This window comes from Neolamprologus multifasciatus, chromosome 3 (genome assembly GCF_963576455.1).
Source record: "Neolamprologus multifasciatus chromosome 3, fNeoMul1.2, whole genome shotgun sequence".
NCBI lineage: Eukaryota > Metazoa > Chordata > Actinopteri > Cichliformes > Cichlidae > Neolamprologus > Neolamprologus multifasciatus.
The window spans coordinates 23,985,143-24,003,800 of record NC_140441.1 but is presented as its reverse complement, the minus strand read 5'-3'; the positions used below and the strand labels follow the sequence as shown (position 1 = coordinate 24,003,800).

At 40.4% G+C, this 18,658-nt stretch overlaps 1 protein-coding gene across 1 annotated transcript in view; it reads right to left on the bottom strand.

Annotated features, from left to right (window-relative positions):
- The window catches only part of poln (polymerase (DNA directed) nu), an 88,504-nt gene that overhangs the window by 9,045 nt on the left and 60,801 nt on the right, over window positions 1-18,658 (bottom strand). Inside the window, exons 21-23 of the mRNA XM_085153871.1 lie at window positions 13,420-13,531; window positions 11,514-11,596; window positions 7,796-7,927 (exon numbers count right to left, since the gene is read on the bottom strand). Coding sequence (XP_085009997.1) covers window positions 7,796-7,927; window positions 11,514-11,596; window positions 13,420-13,531 — 327 coding nt within the window. The remainder of the gene's footprint in view (window positions 1-7,795; window positions 7,928-11,513; window positions 11,597-13,419; window positions 13,532-18,658) is intronic.

The window sequence follows — 18,658 nt, the reverse complement described above, 5'->3', positions numbered from 1 at the left end:
AAATGCCAAATAGTAAAAATGAATTTTCAAATGGGTTTTGACGATGTGTTGGTGAGGTCCCAATTTGAAAGGGTGGATGTTCAGTTTAGGTGTAGCTACAAAAAGCTTCTCTCTAAAATGAACACGGCACAAGACGTCTGGAACAATGACACGAACACACAATGATGCAAAGACCACATTTGGAGAAAAGCTCAGCATGTGAGCACAAACACCACTGGCTATCAGCGCGGTGGTGGAGGGTGATGAATGATGTGAGAGACCATCAAGTCAAGATGAATTCAAGTTATTGCTGCTACAGGTGGTTATTTTTTGGTTTTTTACATACTAGAAAAAATGTTACCTCAGTATAATCATTCAAATGACAGAGGAAAAAACAGACATAGCTACCTTGGCCTGGGGTTTCCTTTACTTGGTATCCACAGTGTGAAATCATAAATGTAACATTCCCTTTGTGTAGCAGTGTTGTACTGACAACGGTTAATGCAGCCAAACCAAACGATATTTTTTGTTTATTTCATGTTTATTTTATTCCTTGTAAAAACACAGAGACGTCATAGTTCACAAGTCAACTGTGTCAGCTGTGTTGAAGCTGCAGATGTGTTATGCTAGCAGCGGCTAACAACACAACCTAAAGCTTTGAGCCTCAAAGTGAGAGCTGCAGAGATGAGGAGCAGTCTGAACTGATATATTCACTTCTTTCTAAATCCACACACAATTTTTATCTCCCACGTTTTCAAACTTGCAGCCATCAGCTCCAACTAATACTGACTTAAGAGATATCACTTTAGGCAAATGATCAAAATCTGAGCAGCTCCTGCTGGAGAAACAGAAGGCTTTTTACAGCCCAAGATCTACAAACAGATGGATGCAAGCAGACTAAGAAAAATGCCAAAAATGGTGGAGTTTTAAAGCGTGCTGTACACTCGATGACCTGTCAAGAAGCAGATCACCATCCAAAGCTAAAAAACCCTTTGAGTCTTCAACCCCCCAGTAACAAAAGCTATTTTAACAACTATACTGAAAGATTCATTTACAACCACGTTTATACAGCTATAATTTTACATGATCAAACCTGCACCATTTAATCTATTTATGAGAAATACTCTAGTCTAAAATAATCTAAGGTCAGTAATTATGGTTAATTATGGTCAGTAATTAAGTGTTAAAAAAAAAAAAAACTGTACAAAGAAAATTTGATTTATTGAGAAAATGATCTTTGTTTCAAAGATTTCAAAGATTCAGGCTGTTGGGATATTTTCTTGGCATATCTTTGGGCCCCTTAGTACCAACTGATCATGATTTAAATACCACAACCTACCTGAATATTGTTGCTGACCATGTCCATCCCTTTATGCCCACAGTGCACCATCTTCTGATGGCTGCTTCCAATAGGATAACATACCATGCCACAAAGCTTAGATGATCAAACACCACACACAAAAATATTTAGATTATGGAAATACCTGACAATTTTAACTGTCAAAATTACTAGGAAATAGTTACAAACAAATCCTAACATCAACGCATCTAATGTAAAAAACAAACATCCATAAAAAAAAACCAATTTCCATTAGTGTGGCTACACCAATCTCTGCCATCTACCATTTATTAGCTATATTAAAACATATTTTAGGCTTTAAATATCTACAGTTAGACACTGAGAATTTTATTTATATAGCAAATTTCATTATACGCAAATACAACTCAACTTACAAACTTGTGTAAAACAAGTTACCAATGTTGAGCACCTGTGTAAAACCTCTGCAGATTTATGATGCCTTAAGCCAATAAAACGCCAGCAAAATATAACAAAACAAAGAAAACAAAACAAAACAAAAAACACCAGTGATTTTGTGTGAAAAGCCATTTGTTGATAGAGCATTACAGGTGATTATGGTAACAGCAGGCTTACAAAGACACACGCAAACGGCCATCCGCACAAAAACACCGACATCCAAACGAGTCGCACCGTAAAGAAAAGAGAAACACACACATTCCTAGAAAAGTGACACGAACACACAAAGGGCAGCAAGAATGTGCACTGATGTGATACGTACATAATACACATTATCATATGCAGGTATGCAACACACACACGTGTGGCCACACTCAGACACAGTGGGCCAGAACATTCCACTAACAGGACAATGGAGCAGCCAAATCCCTCTGATATCCCTTACTATGAGCTAATCCAGCTAGGACATGAAACCTGAATGACCCTCTTCCCTGAACGCACACACACAATCCCGCACACAAGCATAAATGCGCTGGAAACAAGTGCTCTACAGATAGCAACAAACATTAACACTCTGCTCATTGTGAACTGACCCGTGACACATGCATGTGACCTTTATCCCCAGGTATGTTGGTGAATCATACTGGAATGTGTTTGTTTTCATTCCCAACAGGCTGTGTTTTTCCACTGAGAGTGACACAGGCCAGTGTTTTTCAAGTTCAGCCTGTTTTTGTGGTCAGCCTTTTGGAAGTGTTACGGCAACATCACAGAAATCCACGGCTGGGTAACCACGCTGTAGTATAATTAATATCTGGTTGTAAATATATGCCGTGTTATTTCATAATTCATCACCATCCTCCAAATCAAATTAATATTTATAACAAAAACATAAAAAATGAGTTATAAGAGCCCATTCAGCATTAACATTATAGTCAACAAAGGCTGCGCTTCCATGCACCATAACAATGCTTAAACTAAAACTGTTTGACAGCTTTTGAGTTTCTGCCATTCAAACACAAACCCACGCAGTCCTAATGAAGCAGACTTGTTAAGGGTTAATGAACAACACTTACAGTGGGGTTTTTTTTTATTTGTTACTTTAATTGTTGCTTTTGTTGCCAGCAAACAGCTGCTCTTTAACAAACCCAACATTTACAATGCAACATGGCGTTTTAATTTGTTGTTTTTTCCTGCATAGAGGAGTATCTGGACCTCCCTATGAGCTTTTACCAAGAGACAAAGCATGACCAGGAGTGTACCTAGTTTTAATTTATTTTCTCAAATCAGGTTACAATCACTCAGTTATTACAATCTTTGCAGATTGATTGTGCTTAAGAAGGTAATCACCCCCCTAAAGACCCATTATGAGTAAAAAACAGCTTGAGATACATTTCTGGATAACAGATCAACTGAAGTCCAATATTTACTGTTTTAGCTTAGCCAGTTATTGGTCATTACCAACACCTAAAGAAGCATTCTTTTCTAGCTCATAGATTTTATTTTTGTACCCTGGGACAGGCTCCAGCTCCACTCCGACCCTGATAAGCAGAAGAAAATGGATCTACTGATGGTTGAGCTTTTAATTATGTTTACCTGGTAACTGCTAAGCACGGGTGTCTGCACGTGAAAGCTGTTAAGGTAGATGTTTAAAGTTAACTTGAGGAGTAGTTTATTTTAGTTTTGACGTTCCAAGTACATCAATAAAAACGCAAAACTCATAATCCAAAAGTAACACTAAGTCCGTGAAAACACAAGTAACAAAACAAACTACAAAAGCACCAGACACATGATGATATAACAGCCACCAAAGGAATGACAGGATTATTTATACACACACTGCTTGAAGATTGAACACAGGAGGGTAACAAGTAACAGCTTAACCAAATCTAAATAACTACACAGAAGAAGTAAAACTCAGAACAACAAATGGGAGATAAAACACGAAATGGACAACAACTGAAACAAGGTCATGAAGAAACATGAGTGAACCAACAGATGAAGAAACACAGAAAGATGAGACAGAGGAGGGGATTGCTGTAACTACAAAGAGAAGAACCAAGGATGAGATAATACAAAGAACTAAACTTGACCCTAAAAAATTAAAAAGTTTTTTTTAAAAAAAAAAAGTGAGACTACTGACTGAGACACACAACAGCAAACAAAAGGAGCCATGTGGAAACTAAACACATAACAAACTCCATAAACACCAACTAGAACTCGACTGTAACAAGAAAATAAAACTCAAAACCTAAAGCAACCAAGAAAAAAAACGGAGAACAGCCCTACTCATGGTAGGGCTGTTCGATATAACGATATATATCGGATGACGATATAAAAACGTCTATCATTTCATTTTACACTATCGTTTGTTTCATGGTGTCGCAAAATAAGCTGTTTACGGCAATATTTTTTCGTTTTGATGGTCACTGTAGTGGCTATATTAATTTCTTAAAGTTCTCTCTTTCTCTTTTATTTAATATAACCACACTACGGATGTACAAGCGCCTGTTTTTATGCGTTGTCGTTAGCAACAAAGACGGTAACACCATCGCGTGTCCGCTTGTTTATGTTCCACATAAACCTTTCACAATAAAGCTCAAGATCCTGTTGAGACTTTTCAAAATAAACTGAATCACGTGAAAGAGCAGATTATTTATGGATGAGAAGTAAAAAAGAGCCGCTGTGTAATAAATACTCACAAAGTAAACAGCGGCCGTAACAACTTATGTCTAAAAATGTATCGTTTCATGCATCGGTTAAAACACTGGACTCCAGCTACGTGACGCACAGCTAGAAACACTTCCCACAAGTCAAGCTGCCCGAGATTCACAGAATTTACAGAAAATGTTACATTTTTGTGATTTATATCATTATCGGGAGGATAGAATTCTTATATTGGGATATAAGAGTTTGGTCATATCGCACAGCCCTAGCTCACGGTGAAAAAAGACACAGAACATTTGATTCTAAACAAAATTCAAGACATTGAAAGGTTAAAACTCTGGGACCATGACAAAGACAGCTACACAAAAAGGCAAAAACTGTAAGTTATAAATTATGTAAGACAAAGTGGGAAAACCTCTGTAGGCTCCATTACTCCATGTGATCAGTCAAACTGTTATGTGATCAACTGTTGGTATAAAAACACAGCCTATAACAGCTTTACTCATATATAAAACGACTCTGAATAACTCTGAATATGAATCTGATTTTTATTTCAGTTTAGGTATGAAAAATATTGTAATATTTACTGACAACAGAAAAGATTTTATTGGTACTGATTGTGGTGACGTTGCCTAATGTACTGAAACGTTTTCAGCTTAATCTTAAGGTTTGATCATGTAAAATAATTAATCCCTGAAAGGTTTTCATTATTTTATCACCACAGCACAAATCTTTCTCAGTCATTTCAGACCCCTGGAGGTTCTTATCTATATCAGATATTATTATCATGTTGCAACCATCTAGTGACAGGCTAAAATGACCTTTTTTTACCATTTGTGCACCTATAACACCTTATAAAAGCAGCGTATCATTATTATTTCATGGCAATAACATTTCAGTTATATCCACAAAAGGTGATGTTTTGACATATCAGTGATATAATAATATATTATGATGTCTCTAGATTTCCCTGCAATTACCTTGCAATGGATTAAAACAACCTGTTTTTGACCTAAATTGTCAAAAGCGTCTTTGAGCAGGCTTGAACAGTTCACACTATACTGTAGCATCAACATCTACTAATTATGAAACATTTGTGAAATACATCCGCCGTAAATTGAAAATCTCAAAATATTGGTGAAGTAGTCTTTCAGGATTAAACTTATCTGTGAGTTACGTAGTTACTGAACAAAAGCTATGTGCACAGCTGAGAGTGGCAGCCATTTGAGACTACATGTGCAGAGCATGAAATGTGAAATGAGCTGTGAAACGACAGCCTCCTTTTATTTTATTTATGACAAGTATTTCACAGGTGCGTGCAGGAGAACTGCACGCACCTGTGCATGAACAATAGGACATCGCAACAGGACGTCTTCATGAGAGTGTTTTCATATCCTTGCATAGCTAGTCCTCCCTATGTCAGTGTAGCCTTAAGAAGGCTTCACTGTTTTTTGTGATCTCTGTGATTCCCCACTGTTTAAAAGAAAAACAAAACACAACTTCCACCTGCTTTCATCTTTTCATCTCAGGAATAATCTGAAGAATTTCAATAAAAAGTGCACGATGTGAGGAACAACAGCAGAGGCTTACCCACAGAGGTGGCAAAGAGTGTCAAACAGAGTGTCAACCATTATGAGAAATGCAGCTGTGACTGAATAATTTTTGTGGTTTGGCATAAACAATCAAAACAACCCTGTTTTTTCTTCATCTCTGCCTTGTTCCTTCTTGGCTGATGCCCTCATTTACTTCCACACATTTACTTCCTTTTCTTGTCCCTCTGCAATTACGCCGACACCGTGATGCTGACCTCGCCTTTGTATTGCCCTTTCCAATACATTTTCAGCAAATATGACAGCAGATGAGGTTGCACTGTTCACCTCATCTCTGCTCAGTCAACATTCTTCTCAGCAAAACATCGTAGTGTCAGATCAGCTGTGCAGAGCAGGCGAGAGGCTACGGCACATATTAATCCCTGCTCCCTGAGTCACAGCACAGCAGCTAAAACAGCCAGGGACTCTGGTGTAATACAGTATGCTGCCGCTGCTAGCATTGATTCAAGAAAGCTGTTTTATCGATCAACTAACCTGCTGCTGTGGAATGAGGGAGGGGAAGAAAAGGGAAAGATGAAACATAAAGACGGTAGGACGTGAGGTTGAAGAGAGAAAGGAACGAAAGAGACAGACTGATGGACAGGATGAGAGAGGGACACACAGACAAAGAGTGTGGGGCGAATAACTTCTAGAGCCGTCCCTGATGGGAGCATCACCATGGTGATGGGCTGAATTAAAGCCCCTGTTTGGCACATCATCGCTCTGCCCCTGAGAATGAGGAGGCTTCCACTGCGATCTCTGCATGGCGGTCTGAAAGAATGAGTCCATTACGGTGCTTCGATCGGCGCCCGTATTGCAGAAGAAAGGGGAAGTGATGAGCAGGTAGTGGGCTGTGTCACCAGTGCTGAGGGTGATGGAGCACCTGTCTGTGTGTAACGGCGTGTTTGTGAAAAAAAAAAAAAGGTGTGCGCCGCTGCAGCTGGCGTGAAACACATCCACTGGTCTGACCTCATTTTTGATGTCTGCTACAAAATGAGGTTATTTTTCAACATTTATTAGACCAGATAAATGCTGTTTTTCTGCGCGGCCACAGCCTGACAAAGAATCTGAAGCTGACATAGTGACACAGCTGAATGTTTCTCACTGATGTCGGCTAATTTATCTGGTTTACTCTGTAATTAGCTAGTGTTTTTCTTAGCGAGGGGAAAGTCAATATAGCACAGATAAGTTAAAGTTAAGAAGGGATTAGATCCTTGGCTGGAGGGCGAGATTAGCTCAAACAGCAGTCAGTGAGTGTCAGAAGGTCTGTTCTGAAGCATCCCGCCCCCTGTTCACGCTTGGCTCATGCACTATGCGCAATGAGGGTTAAAGTGCAGACTTTACACTATTTTGTGTGCGTGTGTTCAAGTCTCAAGTGTGCTGCGCTGGCAGTTCGGTCAGAATATAAATAAAGGGTCTCGTCTTAACCATCAGATCCTCCAGCCCCTCCCCTCTTATCCACCCCGTCCCCTTCAAGTATTGACCCAGGGCAGTTCGTCTTCTTCCTGCCAATGCAAGCACATCTCCAGCCCATCCAGCACATCTCTTCATCTCCAGCCAAACAGACACAAATCCACAGAGGGTGTGGATGCTTAAGAAACTGCTATGCATGTCAAAAGTGCAGGCCTAATCAGACTGACACACACAAACGCAAACAAACCAACAAACACTTTTAATTTCTTCTTTTACTCTTGATATATTTCTACTGAGTTCTGTGAAGTAGCTTCTTTCCTTTCAGGAACACATATTCGTTAACCTTGAGGCAAGCTTATTATTAGATACAACATGACTGTGAATGGACACAGACCTTGTTTGTGGCTCTGCTGGATGGTTCTCTGGATGAAGCCCTGGACGTCTCTGTAGGTCTGGAGGAAGCGATCCTGGAATTGGCTGGCCTGCTCACTGCTAACCCCCAAGATACCCGACAGACGCTTGCGGCCTACACGTGATAAAACGTATCAGGGAGGAGGAAACAAACAGTTCAGTCAGAAAACTGCGATCTATGAAATTATTGATTTATTACAGCAGCAGGAGAGCAGAAGTACAGTTTGGCGTCTAGGCTGCGAGCTCATCACTCCCCACAAACATAACACATATCAAACTGGCGAGTGATGAATAAAATATCCCCCCCGGAGCATGCAGGCAGGCAGCAATGCAGGGCAGCAGTGGCGCTGACATGCCGGTGGAGAGATGGGTTATTTGAGAGGATGTGTTTAGTCTATGATGTCAGGAGACCCAGGTGTGTTAGGGTGTATGATGCAGTGTGCATTTCTCAAATGTTTTGAATGCGGCATGATGTAAAATATATACATGTATAATCTGAGTAATGTCTGGTAAATGCAGCGATTAGCTTTGTGACATTATTCGCTTTCCTTGGATTTCCTCTCACATGCAAATTACTTGGAAGATGTATTCTCTGCAAGGAGAGTTTAATAGGTGGTGCTGATCACATTCACCTCAGTGGAGATAATTGTAATTATTAGAATTCCTGACCAAAGATGGTGGCGACAGATAGGTGAGGCCTGAGGCCGACAAGTTGAGAGGAGCTAAGTGAACAGAGGACAGACTGGACCAGAGGGCAGGAGAAAGGCAAAGGAAAAAAAGTAGAGCAAACTGAGGAGTGGGAGGATGAAAAGGACAAGAATAAAAGATCACTGGGAGACTTGGAGATGAGTATTTGTGTGTAGAGATGAAGACTAGAACACAAAAACCTAGTGTGGATGTGTTACCTCAGGAGGTGTTAAAGGTGTGCAGCCTGTAGCATGAGCACAGGAGCAGGGCCCGAGCAGAGGAGTGTAGAGGGTTTGCTAATGGGCAACACAGTTACTATGTGTGTTTTTCAGTGATGGTGACAGTGATTAAAGCAGGGACTCAAAATCACAACATCATGTGACAGAAAACACACAGCCCTATTGTGTTGGATGTGTAGGATGTCTGACCTTCAAAGAGAAACATCAACTGTGATTGCAGCTTGACTATTGAAATGAGAAATATTTCTTAAAATCTGGATTCCTTGAAATAAATTTGAAATTAAGTGGTTTAATACACCCCCAAAAACATATAAAAGGCAGTAATTTTGATTTAAAGCACATCAGGGAGAGAATGTTTACTGGGTAGCAGTGTGATACAAGGATCTGGTCAATTGCACAATTTAGATACTTTAAATTCAATAAATAAATAAATAAATAGACTTTTACTCAATATTAAGTCTGTATTTGCATTGACTGGCACATTTATGCAGGAAAGAATATATATATATTTAGTTTTTTTTTCTATTGACATAAATACTATAAAACATACAAATACCTACATCATGCACTTTATCTTTGGAAAGTTGGCCACCCAGAGTGAAATAGGTAAAATATTAAAATGTATATGAGTTGGTATGCCTGTATTGCAGGTAAACACTTTTTTATGGAAGTATTTTCAGAAATATCCCTGGTTCCCTGGTTTTTAGCAGGCGGATGTTGGATAGATATTAATTTAGAAAGCCCCCTGCTGGTCATTATAAAGAATGCAGGTTTAAGTCGCTTCCACATTGGCATCTTTTATGTACAGTCTATAGTCTATCCTATCTTTTATCTGTCAGCATCATTGCGTAGCCTTCTTATTTGTGGCCCCACTCTATGTATGTATGTGTATGGCTGTGCCCCTCCTCCCTGACCCGATTATTGTCTTGTTGAGCGGGATTCTTTTAGTATTCTGTAACCATAGCAACACATCCCTCCATGAAGAGCCGTCTGTCTGCGTGGATCAGCGGCTCCTTACATTCCTCTTCTTGTTTCCCTCTCGGCCCCGCCTGCTTCTTTGCCAGTGCATTTCCCCTACATTACCCTCTGCACAAATCGCCACATTTTCCCCTTTACTCTCTATTTTGTTCATCTGACTACCCGCTCTCACGTTGTTGCCCTCTTTCAAACACTCAATACTGACTCTGCATTTTTTCTTTAACCTTTTCCTGTGCGATTTGTCCGTGCATGTTTTGTCCCGCACGCATGTCTCACATGAGTAGCTTTGATATGTGCCTCTCATTGTTGTTATTGTTAAGGCTTTATTGAGTTTACAAAAATTGATTCATTTAGTATCGCGTGTCTGAGAGTGACTGTGTTTGAGGTGTGAGTCCAGCTCAGACTTAAATGCCACAGAACAATAAACCATCAGATTGAGAGTGTTTTTTAATGAAGCATATTCAGTCCAAAGCATGAATCTTAAATGCAGATTCTGTGTTTCAGATCATTGTCATGATATTGTCTAACAAATCCACAGGAACAGTAGTTCAGTTAGGTCCAGTATAGTCAGAATAAGATTGTTATTTCCAACTACATAATTCATGTTTGGTGAGACATGATCATCTTTCCATGTGCAAACACAGAATACTGGAGACAGACAGAGCAGCAGCAAGACCACTGTACAGAACAGAGCACGCAACATTAATGACAGACTTTACACTAAAAAGAATGATGGGAGGGGCTGGGGTGGGTGGAAAAGTGGCTTGCAGACCAACGCAACCTCGAGGTGGTTATGATGACAACAAGATTAAATAGTTTAACTCTATTTTACTCAATGATATTATTTCATTTATTTTTTTTGCTTTGTCCTAAAGTCAATTATATTGTTTTATTAAGTGATTTTTTTCATGTCCTACTTTTGGTTATGCAGCTTCAGTTAAATCTATAATATTCTTGATCCACAGATAGATAAACATGCTGAGCCAGGACACCAGTGGAGCATATTCTCTACCAAGTCATCTAGATCAACAACAAAACTGAATCAATTCTTTCTTTGTCCATGCTCCACCTCTCCAACAGTTTCATGACACTCATGGCTCAGACGTTCATGTGTAATCCTGATGACAAGCATACAAACAGCAGATATTTCAGACACCAGAATCAAACAAGCAAGCTCCTGTGACACTGATCTGTGGTCACGTGTGTCCATGTTCATAAGAAAATGCACCTGTGTGTGAACCATAAATGGGTCACAAGTCACACAAACAGGTCTTTTTAAAGGCCACATGGCTGTTTTATGTATTTATCTTCCTTTCAGCTCTCTTCTGTCTATTTTTATCTTTCTCTATCCCTCCATCGCCCATCCCTTTTTTCAGGACTGTGATTCAGTACATAAAAGGAACAGGAAAACAGCTACAGTATGTCCCAGCAGAAATCGCTGGACATTTCTGAGTAAACATCAAGGAGAAACCTTCAGAGGTGGAAAACAAAGACAACGTAGGAATAACAAAAACTGCAGTTCCTCCATGTGCCGCTTAAAGCTGGCTTCAAAAAAACAAAGTTGATCCGCACAGAATGAAACTGAAGACTCTTCTTGCTGTTTTTCTTTCACTTAAGTACTGCACAGCACTCTAAATTATCTATAATGCTGATTCATTTACTCTCTTTAATCTATGAACTGCTTGCATTTCAAAACCAACGACACTTAAACCTGTTATGCTTTCATTTGGAAACATACTCATCATTTGTCCTATTCATTGACAAAACCACTTTTCTGTGAGGTGTGTTTGTACTCACCTGCTCCATAAACAACAGAGTACACAACGCGTTTGGCATGCTCTCTGTCCTCAGATGTCACCTCTTTCTCACTCAACCCCTTCCTGAGAGACAGATTCAGAGAGAGCGAGAGATGCATTATTCCATTAGTGACAGAAATTTCACTAATATTTTATCCATTTTCACTGCTGTGGAAGTGAAGAGTTATGATTTAAAGTCGACTGAAAACACCGAAGTGATACTTGCTTTTAAAGAAAAACTGATGTTGCAATAAAATAAGACTTTTTGTTTTAAAGACAAGTAAGAAAATGAAGTCTTTGGCTGACAAGTATTAAACATTTATAAATGAAAAGATGGCTACGACTAACGAGGGATGTGGGGTAAGATTTCTGTCACCAAACAGAGATTAAATATTGTTCAAGCTGATTGAGGTGTTATTGGCAGCAATAACACTCGGCAGAGAAAGTAAAAAGACAGAAAGAGTGAGGGCAAAGATAAAAGCGAGAAAAAGCCCATCAGGCAACAGATTATAAGAGCAAGAAAGAGAAGCGCAGTGTGAGATGTAGACGCTAAAGCCGCATAAATACAGAAAAGAACAGAGGCTGCAGGAGAGGGGAAGACAGACAGTTATGTAATGTGACTTGCAGACAGCCGTAGTACTGGGGATCAGACTGGGTGGGATGACACGTCTGCAAAGTGGCATTTCTGGAAGGGCTGACAGGGAGCTGCCACAGCTGATCAGTGTTGAGGGAGTGCCCCACACATACCCACACTACAAGTCTGGTGAGCTTCAGTGCCAGCCTTGCATAATGACGTGTGACTTCTTAGATATGATGACAGTACAGTACACTAAAATACCTCTCTGCTGTTTTCTCTCTGTGGCACACACACATGCACAGATATTTATCTGTTAAATGACATGTGTGGGTAAATGGGGGCAACCTATGAGGTCCAAAAGTGAGCATTATCCTCCAATGACATCTGGCTGAAGAAAAAGCTATTCTGGATTTTCATTGCCCCCTGCTGGAGTGGCATCAATGCAGTCCACATGATATTCAATCAATTCATTTTATAATATGACAAAAACGGAAAAAAAAGTCCGGTAACAGCTCTAATCAGAGAAAGCAGAGGAACATTACTGTGCTTTAGCTGAATGATGGCTGAGGCGAGGGTGAAATTTGACCAAATATAAGTAAAAATGAGTGACAGAAAAGAAAAGAGCATAACAACAACAGGGGCAACAGATATACATACACACCACAGTAAAAGCTGAGGGACAACTGGATGAGCAGAAGACTAATGATGCGATAGAAAGAGGAAGAGGTCTATAAGAGAAAGACACCGAGGTGGCGTAATCCCAGCGGTGCTGCGGTGACTCCAGTTAATTTGTTTAAAGGTGAAAGAGAGATAATGAAAGAGACACGCTGCAAAGCCTCAGAGGAGCAGTTAATATGGTAATCTGTTTAACCGGCGCCCTCTGACACACACCTGTCAGAGATGGATGACAGGAGTGTAGGTATGACACACACCATACACACATCATCAAAGAGACAGCACAGACCTGCACAAACACAGACACACACTCACAGAGAGGGGTAAGAATACAAACTCACACTCACACACACACACAAACTTCAAAAGCTCAACAATGTAATCAGCAGGATGACCAGCCCTGGGCGTCCTGCCCAGTGAAGAGAGACAGAAAAAGGCCGTTGGCATGGTAGTCATGGCAACCAGACTATTAGGATGTGAAGTGAAACAAGGGAGATTGGGAGGCAGAGAGGGAAGGAGAAACCCTGTATAGGACCAAAACTCACCTTAGCAAGTCGATCAAGGGAGAACCTGAGTGTGTGTGTGTGTGTGTGTGTGTGTGTGTGTGTGTGTGTGTGTGTGTGTGTGTGTGTGTGTGTGACTGATGGAGACCCACCACTGAGAGGCCAGCATGGTAAAGACGTCGGCCTGCGGGTTGGTAAAAATGCGAAGCAGCTCTGGGTCAGAGGACAGGTGAGCCAACAGACGCAGCTCCACCTGACAAAAGTCTGACACACACATACAAACACACAGACACAGCCATGTTTATCCCTGACCGTAACCTCTAATGAAACTCCTCAGATTTAAGGTTTAATTCTCTGTCCCAAAACACGAGTCGAGTCTGTGAAAGGAGATTTACTTTGTGTCCCCACAACATGAGTAATCCCAGTCCACAAACACATGCCTTATTTGGTCATCATCTCATCACAAAAACTCCATAGAAAGCAAAAGGAAAAGCTTTAGATTGTGAATTTTTTTAAAAAGTGTTTGACATTTTGGGCAAAGGGCTTTTTCACTCGCTGGCAGTTTTGAAGATCAATACCACTTTCATGTCTGGATAGTCGATATACAGCTAGAGCCAGCAGTTGGTTAAAACAGCAAGTGTGTTTCCTTTTGAAGGTAACAACACCCTACCACCTCCACATGAAGTTACTCCCTTTTACTGTTCAAAAGTACTATACTGTATTATTAAACAGTATAGCATTCATATCACTTTTTTTTTTTGCATTAACACTACAATTAATCTGAGACATTTCTATCAGAGGAAAGTGTTACTGGTGCGAAAACTACTACTTTCTGTTCCCCAACCTGCCCTCCTGAGTGGAGCAATCAATACTGACACCAAGGTCTAAAGAGCGAGAGCTTCCATGAAGAAATAAGAGCTAAAATAAAACTGTGTGCAGAACATATCTGTGTCTTTGTGAGCCACGTGTTTCTACCAGCTGTTGATGCCAGTGTTCGATCACCAAACCAAAATGTATATGTCAAACTGCTGAGAGGAAAATGCTCTCATTTTTCCCTGGTGATTAAAGACACAGTTAAAGCAGCCACTCCACAGTCCTCCTGGGCCGTCTGCGGCACTGGTGGTGCCATAGAGGTTCCCAGTTGGATCCAGTTGGACCAGGAGGAACCCAGGGCATTTCATCCTGGTAACTAACAGTCAAGCTACTGTTGATTAGCATGTGGAGGCCTGTGCTATCCCCCCAAAATATGCCTTTCCATACAATCACTGACCCACTGGTCATACATGATAATGGTGCTAATAGCATAACATTCACTGTGGCATCTGTATAGTCTTTCATGACTGTCACACATGCTCAGTGTGGACCTGTTCTCTTCTGGGACTGAAGCACCAGAGGCAGATCTCCCAGTTCTGGTGTTCCAGCCAATCACGATGCACGATTCTGGGCTGTGAGCACAGGTCCTACTAAAGGACATCATGCCCTTCTTCTGTTCATCCTTGCACAAAGAAGCACATACTGGTCCTGTTGTTGTGTTGTCTTGTTGCCTCTCCACTGCAGCATTTGTCACTTACATTTGCACCAAAACAGGTGAAATAGATCAGTGTTGGGAAGGTTACTTTTAAAATGTATTCCATTACAGAATACAGAATACATGCCCTAAAATGTATTCTGTAACGTATTCCGTTACGTTACTCAATGAGAGTAATGTATTCTGAATACTTTGGATTACTTAACATATTATCATGCATTTTATAACTACGTGAATGTACTATTGCTGTGTGATTTATTACTATTACTGAAGGTCCGCGGCTCCGAACCGTAGTAAAGGGACCTCTGACTAATATGGGTTCCTTGTCGGGCTCCTAGCCGAAAAATAGCTTTACTTTTTTGTTCTGGGTCAACTCTGCTTGTGAGAGACAGAGAGAGGCGTTGAAAGGCTGGTCCAACGGAACTTACTGTTTCAGAGGAAAACACGAACACGGTGTACAGTGGAGTTTTAATAGCTTACTTACAACTGGGCTCGTCAGGCACTCTTCTTGGCTGCAGTGGTTATTATTATATTTACATGCTTCCAGCTCCCGTTTTTGCTCGATGACAACTCGTACTTTTCGACTCTCCTTTTTCTCCCACCTCACGCTCACAGACACATAACGAGTATGGCAGTCCATTCTCCCTGCAGCACGGACTACACTGCCCATGAAGCTACATTCTGCATTCTGCCTATTAGCTTAGCACAACAACAACAACAACAACAAAGCGCCCTCTCACCCAGGAAACACGCAGTGCGAGAGCGTCACCCTGTAACCATGGCAACCGTAACGCTGCCGCCTGGAACTACAGAACGTAGCTGTCAAACAAAACCCAAACAGGCCTGACCCGCGACAATATGAAACAGGAAAGTACCGCCGTGTAATCCATTTATTTCAACAAAGTAACTGTATTCTAAATACCACCTTTTTAAACGGTAACTGTAACGGAATACAGTTACTCATATTTTGTATTTTAAATACGTAACGGCGGTACATGTATTCCGTTACTCCCCAACACTGAATAGTTTCACAATGGTTTCTAACTAACTGGACTGACTGATATTCCTGAAGTTTAACTGACTTTGTGTTATACTCTGATAATCAAGTGTTCCCTGAAATGAATCTGACATAACCACAGAGAGTACATAATAATAATAATGTATACTTTATTGATCCCTGTGAGGAAATCACTTGTTTTTCTCTGCATTTGACCCATTCACTCAGTAAAGCAGTGGGCAGTCACTAAGCAGGCCTCAGGGTAGCCGTTCGGTGGATTCGAACCCCCAACCTTCCGATCTATGGAGTGACCACTCTACCTACTGAGCTATCCCTGCCCTAAAAAAAAGCAGTAGTCCGAGTTTGCTACTTACTTGACATTTGACTTCACTTTGCTGGTGAATTTATGACCTCAATTGCTAGTTTAAAAGTTAGGTTATAAAACATAACCTGGCTCTGATCCCCCAGTCAGAGCCGTTCCTCACTAAGAACATGTGGGTTTAAAATATAACAAAACAAAAAGATGGTTAACAATGTTCAAATCATGGCTTTAAAGCAACACTTCTCAAACCAAAGGTGCATGTCACAGTCTCATATCCATCATTTATATACAGGCTATGGAGACAACACAGACAAGGCAGCCAGATTTACAATCAAAGTTTTCAGTGTCTACTCATGTAAATCAAAAGAATTGATCCAGAGGCGCTCAGCACATTTACTGACCCTGATGATCTAATTTTAGCCAGATTCAGTGAGTGCTGAAAACCAGCTGGAACATCACAGAGAGCACCTAGAGAGATTTTGTGTTGGCACCTTGGATGGAAGTAATCTTTCTCCCATTATTCCTGGCATTACCGGCCTGGGAATAAGCTACTTATCTTACAAACATCTGCTTTATTGTTCTGATCTGGAAAACCACTGTGACTTAGTGCATAAGTTTCCACTTAATAGCACAGCCCTGAGCTTTTTCAGCCAGTACTTTAAAACTTTACTGTATGCAGGGGTCAAAAAGCTCCCAACGGGAGCTGACTTTCTTACGTGACAATGTTGCATGCTGCAATTACACTATTGTATCTTGCTCCCTAATTCTCCATAATGCTCCTAACAACAGGGTTTCTTGTGAATACATCAATTTGATTTCACAAGGCACTTTGATTTTATTTTCCATGTGATAGCGTAATTGACGTGATTTGGATCCATTTCACTGCATCCGCCTCAGAGTGAGCAAACTCTGCCACGTAAATGTGGGCTATTAGGGAAAGGACACGCAACTTTCTACATAAATGCTGTTATTAAAATCTGATGTGACTATGGGCAGCACACATTTAAATGTCACACTGACTATAAAGTATTTTAGTTCACATAATGGTAATTACATTTAGGCATTTGGTGAACGTGTCACCAAAATGATAAGGCCATGTACTGTGAATGACTTTTAATGCTGTTTAAACTCATTGATCTCCCAAGAGAACTCACGAACTAAAGAACAAGCTAATATCGACCTACCGTGGTCACGGCCAAAGTTTTAAATAAGTCACCGATGGCATCAGTCTACTCTAAATGCTTCGTTTCAAACTGTATATTTTACTTGTAGCTCTGTATGATGTCATAGGGAGGGATTGACGTGGCCACCTCAGGCTCACAGCTCTGTTATAAGACCATAAGCTTCACCCAGAGAAAAATGTTTTCTTCAATCTTAAAAAAGCGAAAACAGTATTTTAAATAAATCTGATTCTTACTTGTGTGTGTAAGGTCGGGGTGCGGGTTCATTCTACTGCAGGGCAACCTGTCACTGCATGTGGCGAATAAAATTTGAACTTGAACTTGAACTTACATGCAATCCAAAATAGGTGAAAAGCATGTTTTTAAAGACTTATATTAGTCAAAAAAAATAAAAATAAAAAAAGTGGCAAATAAAGTAGAGATAGGAGAGGAGTGAGTAACTGCAAAACAGGAAAACAGTTTCAACTGCAGATCAGCCATAAATACATGAATAAATAAACAAATAAATAAATAAAATACCTGAACTAAAAAGGCCTCTGACACCTGACCCATTTCGGAAAAGGCCTTTTCATAAGCAGAAAGATAACCAGAGGCTGAAACTACGGACAAACACAAAGAGTACACAACATGCGCACAGATGCAAACACACAGATCAGCATGTTAGGGCAAAGAACCCTGTACTGACAGCTGCTCTCTTGTCAGTTTGGTAGATCTAAATTGAAACACCTCTTAAGATGTAGTCACACATACTCACACACAAGGAAACCCAAACACACATTTCTATTCACTCTGACAAAGCGACTGCAGTACATTACATTTACTGGTATTCTACCCAGACAGATCCCTTGCCTTTGCTTCCTGTTGCAAAATCAAATTAAAGTCAACCAAATGTGGGGAAAAGAAACTGGAAACAGGCAGAGGAAAATCTACACTCAGGATAAAAATACCAGCTGCAGTAGGTTTCTGTTGGTGTATATGTGGATGGTATTCTGAGGATGAATATTTTATATCCCAGTGCATTAAAAAATAAGCAGCATTAAATTTGTCATTATTGTGCTAAGTCTGACAGTTTATGTAATGCTGATTTCAGGTCAAATCATTCAGTCCTACAAAGAAGGGAAGGAATTTGTAATAGCCTCCCTCGACTGTTCAAACACTGATTTCCATTTAGCCAAGCTCCGAGTATAAATTGCAAAGGAAATTTTAAAAGGGATGGATAAAGGCAGAGACTCCAGGGGGTTGAATGAAGAAAAGAAAGCAGGGTGAAGGGGTGATAGTGAGGTGAAAGATGGAGGAAAAGAGACAGAGTTTTGGTTCTGCTGAGATGAGCGAGGGAGTTTCTAAAGATATCATCTCATTAATG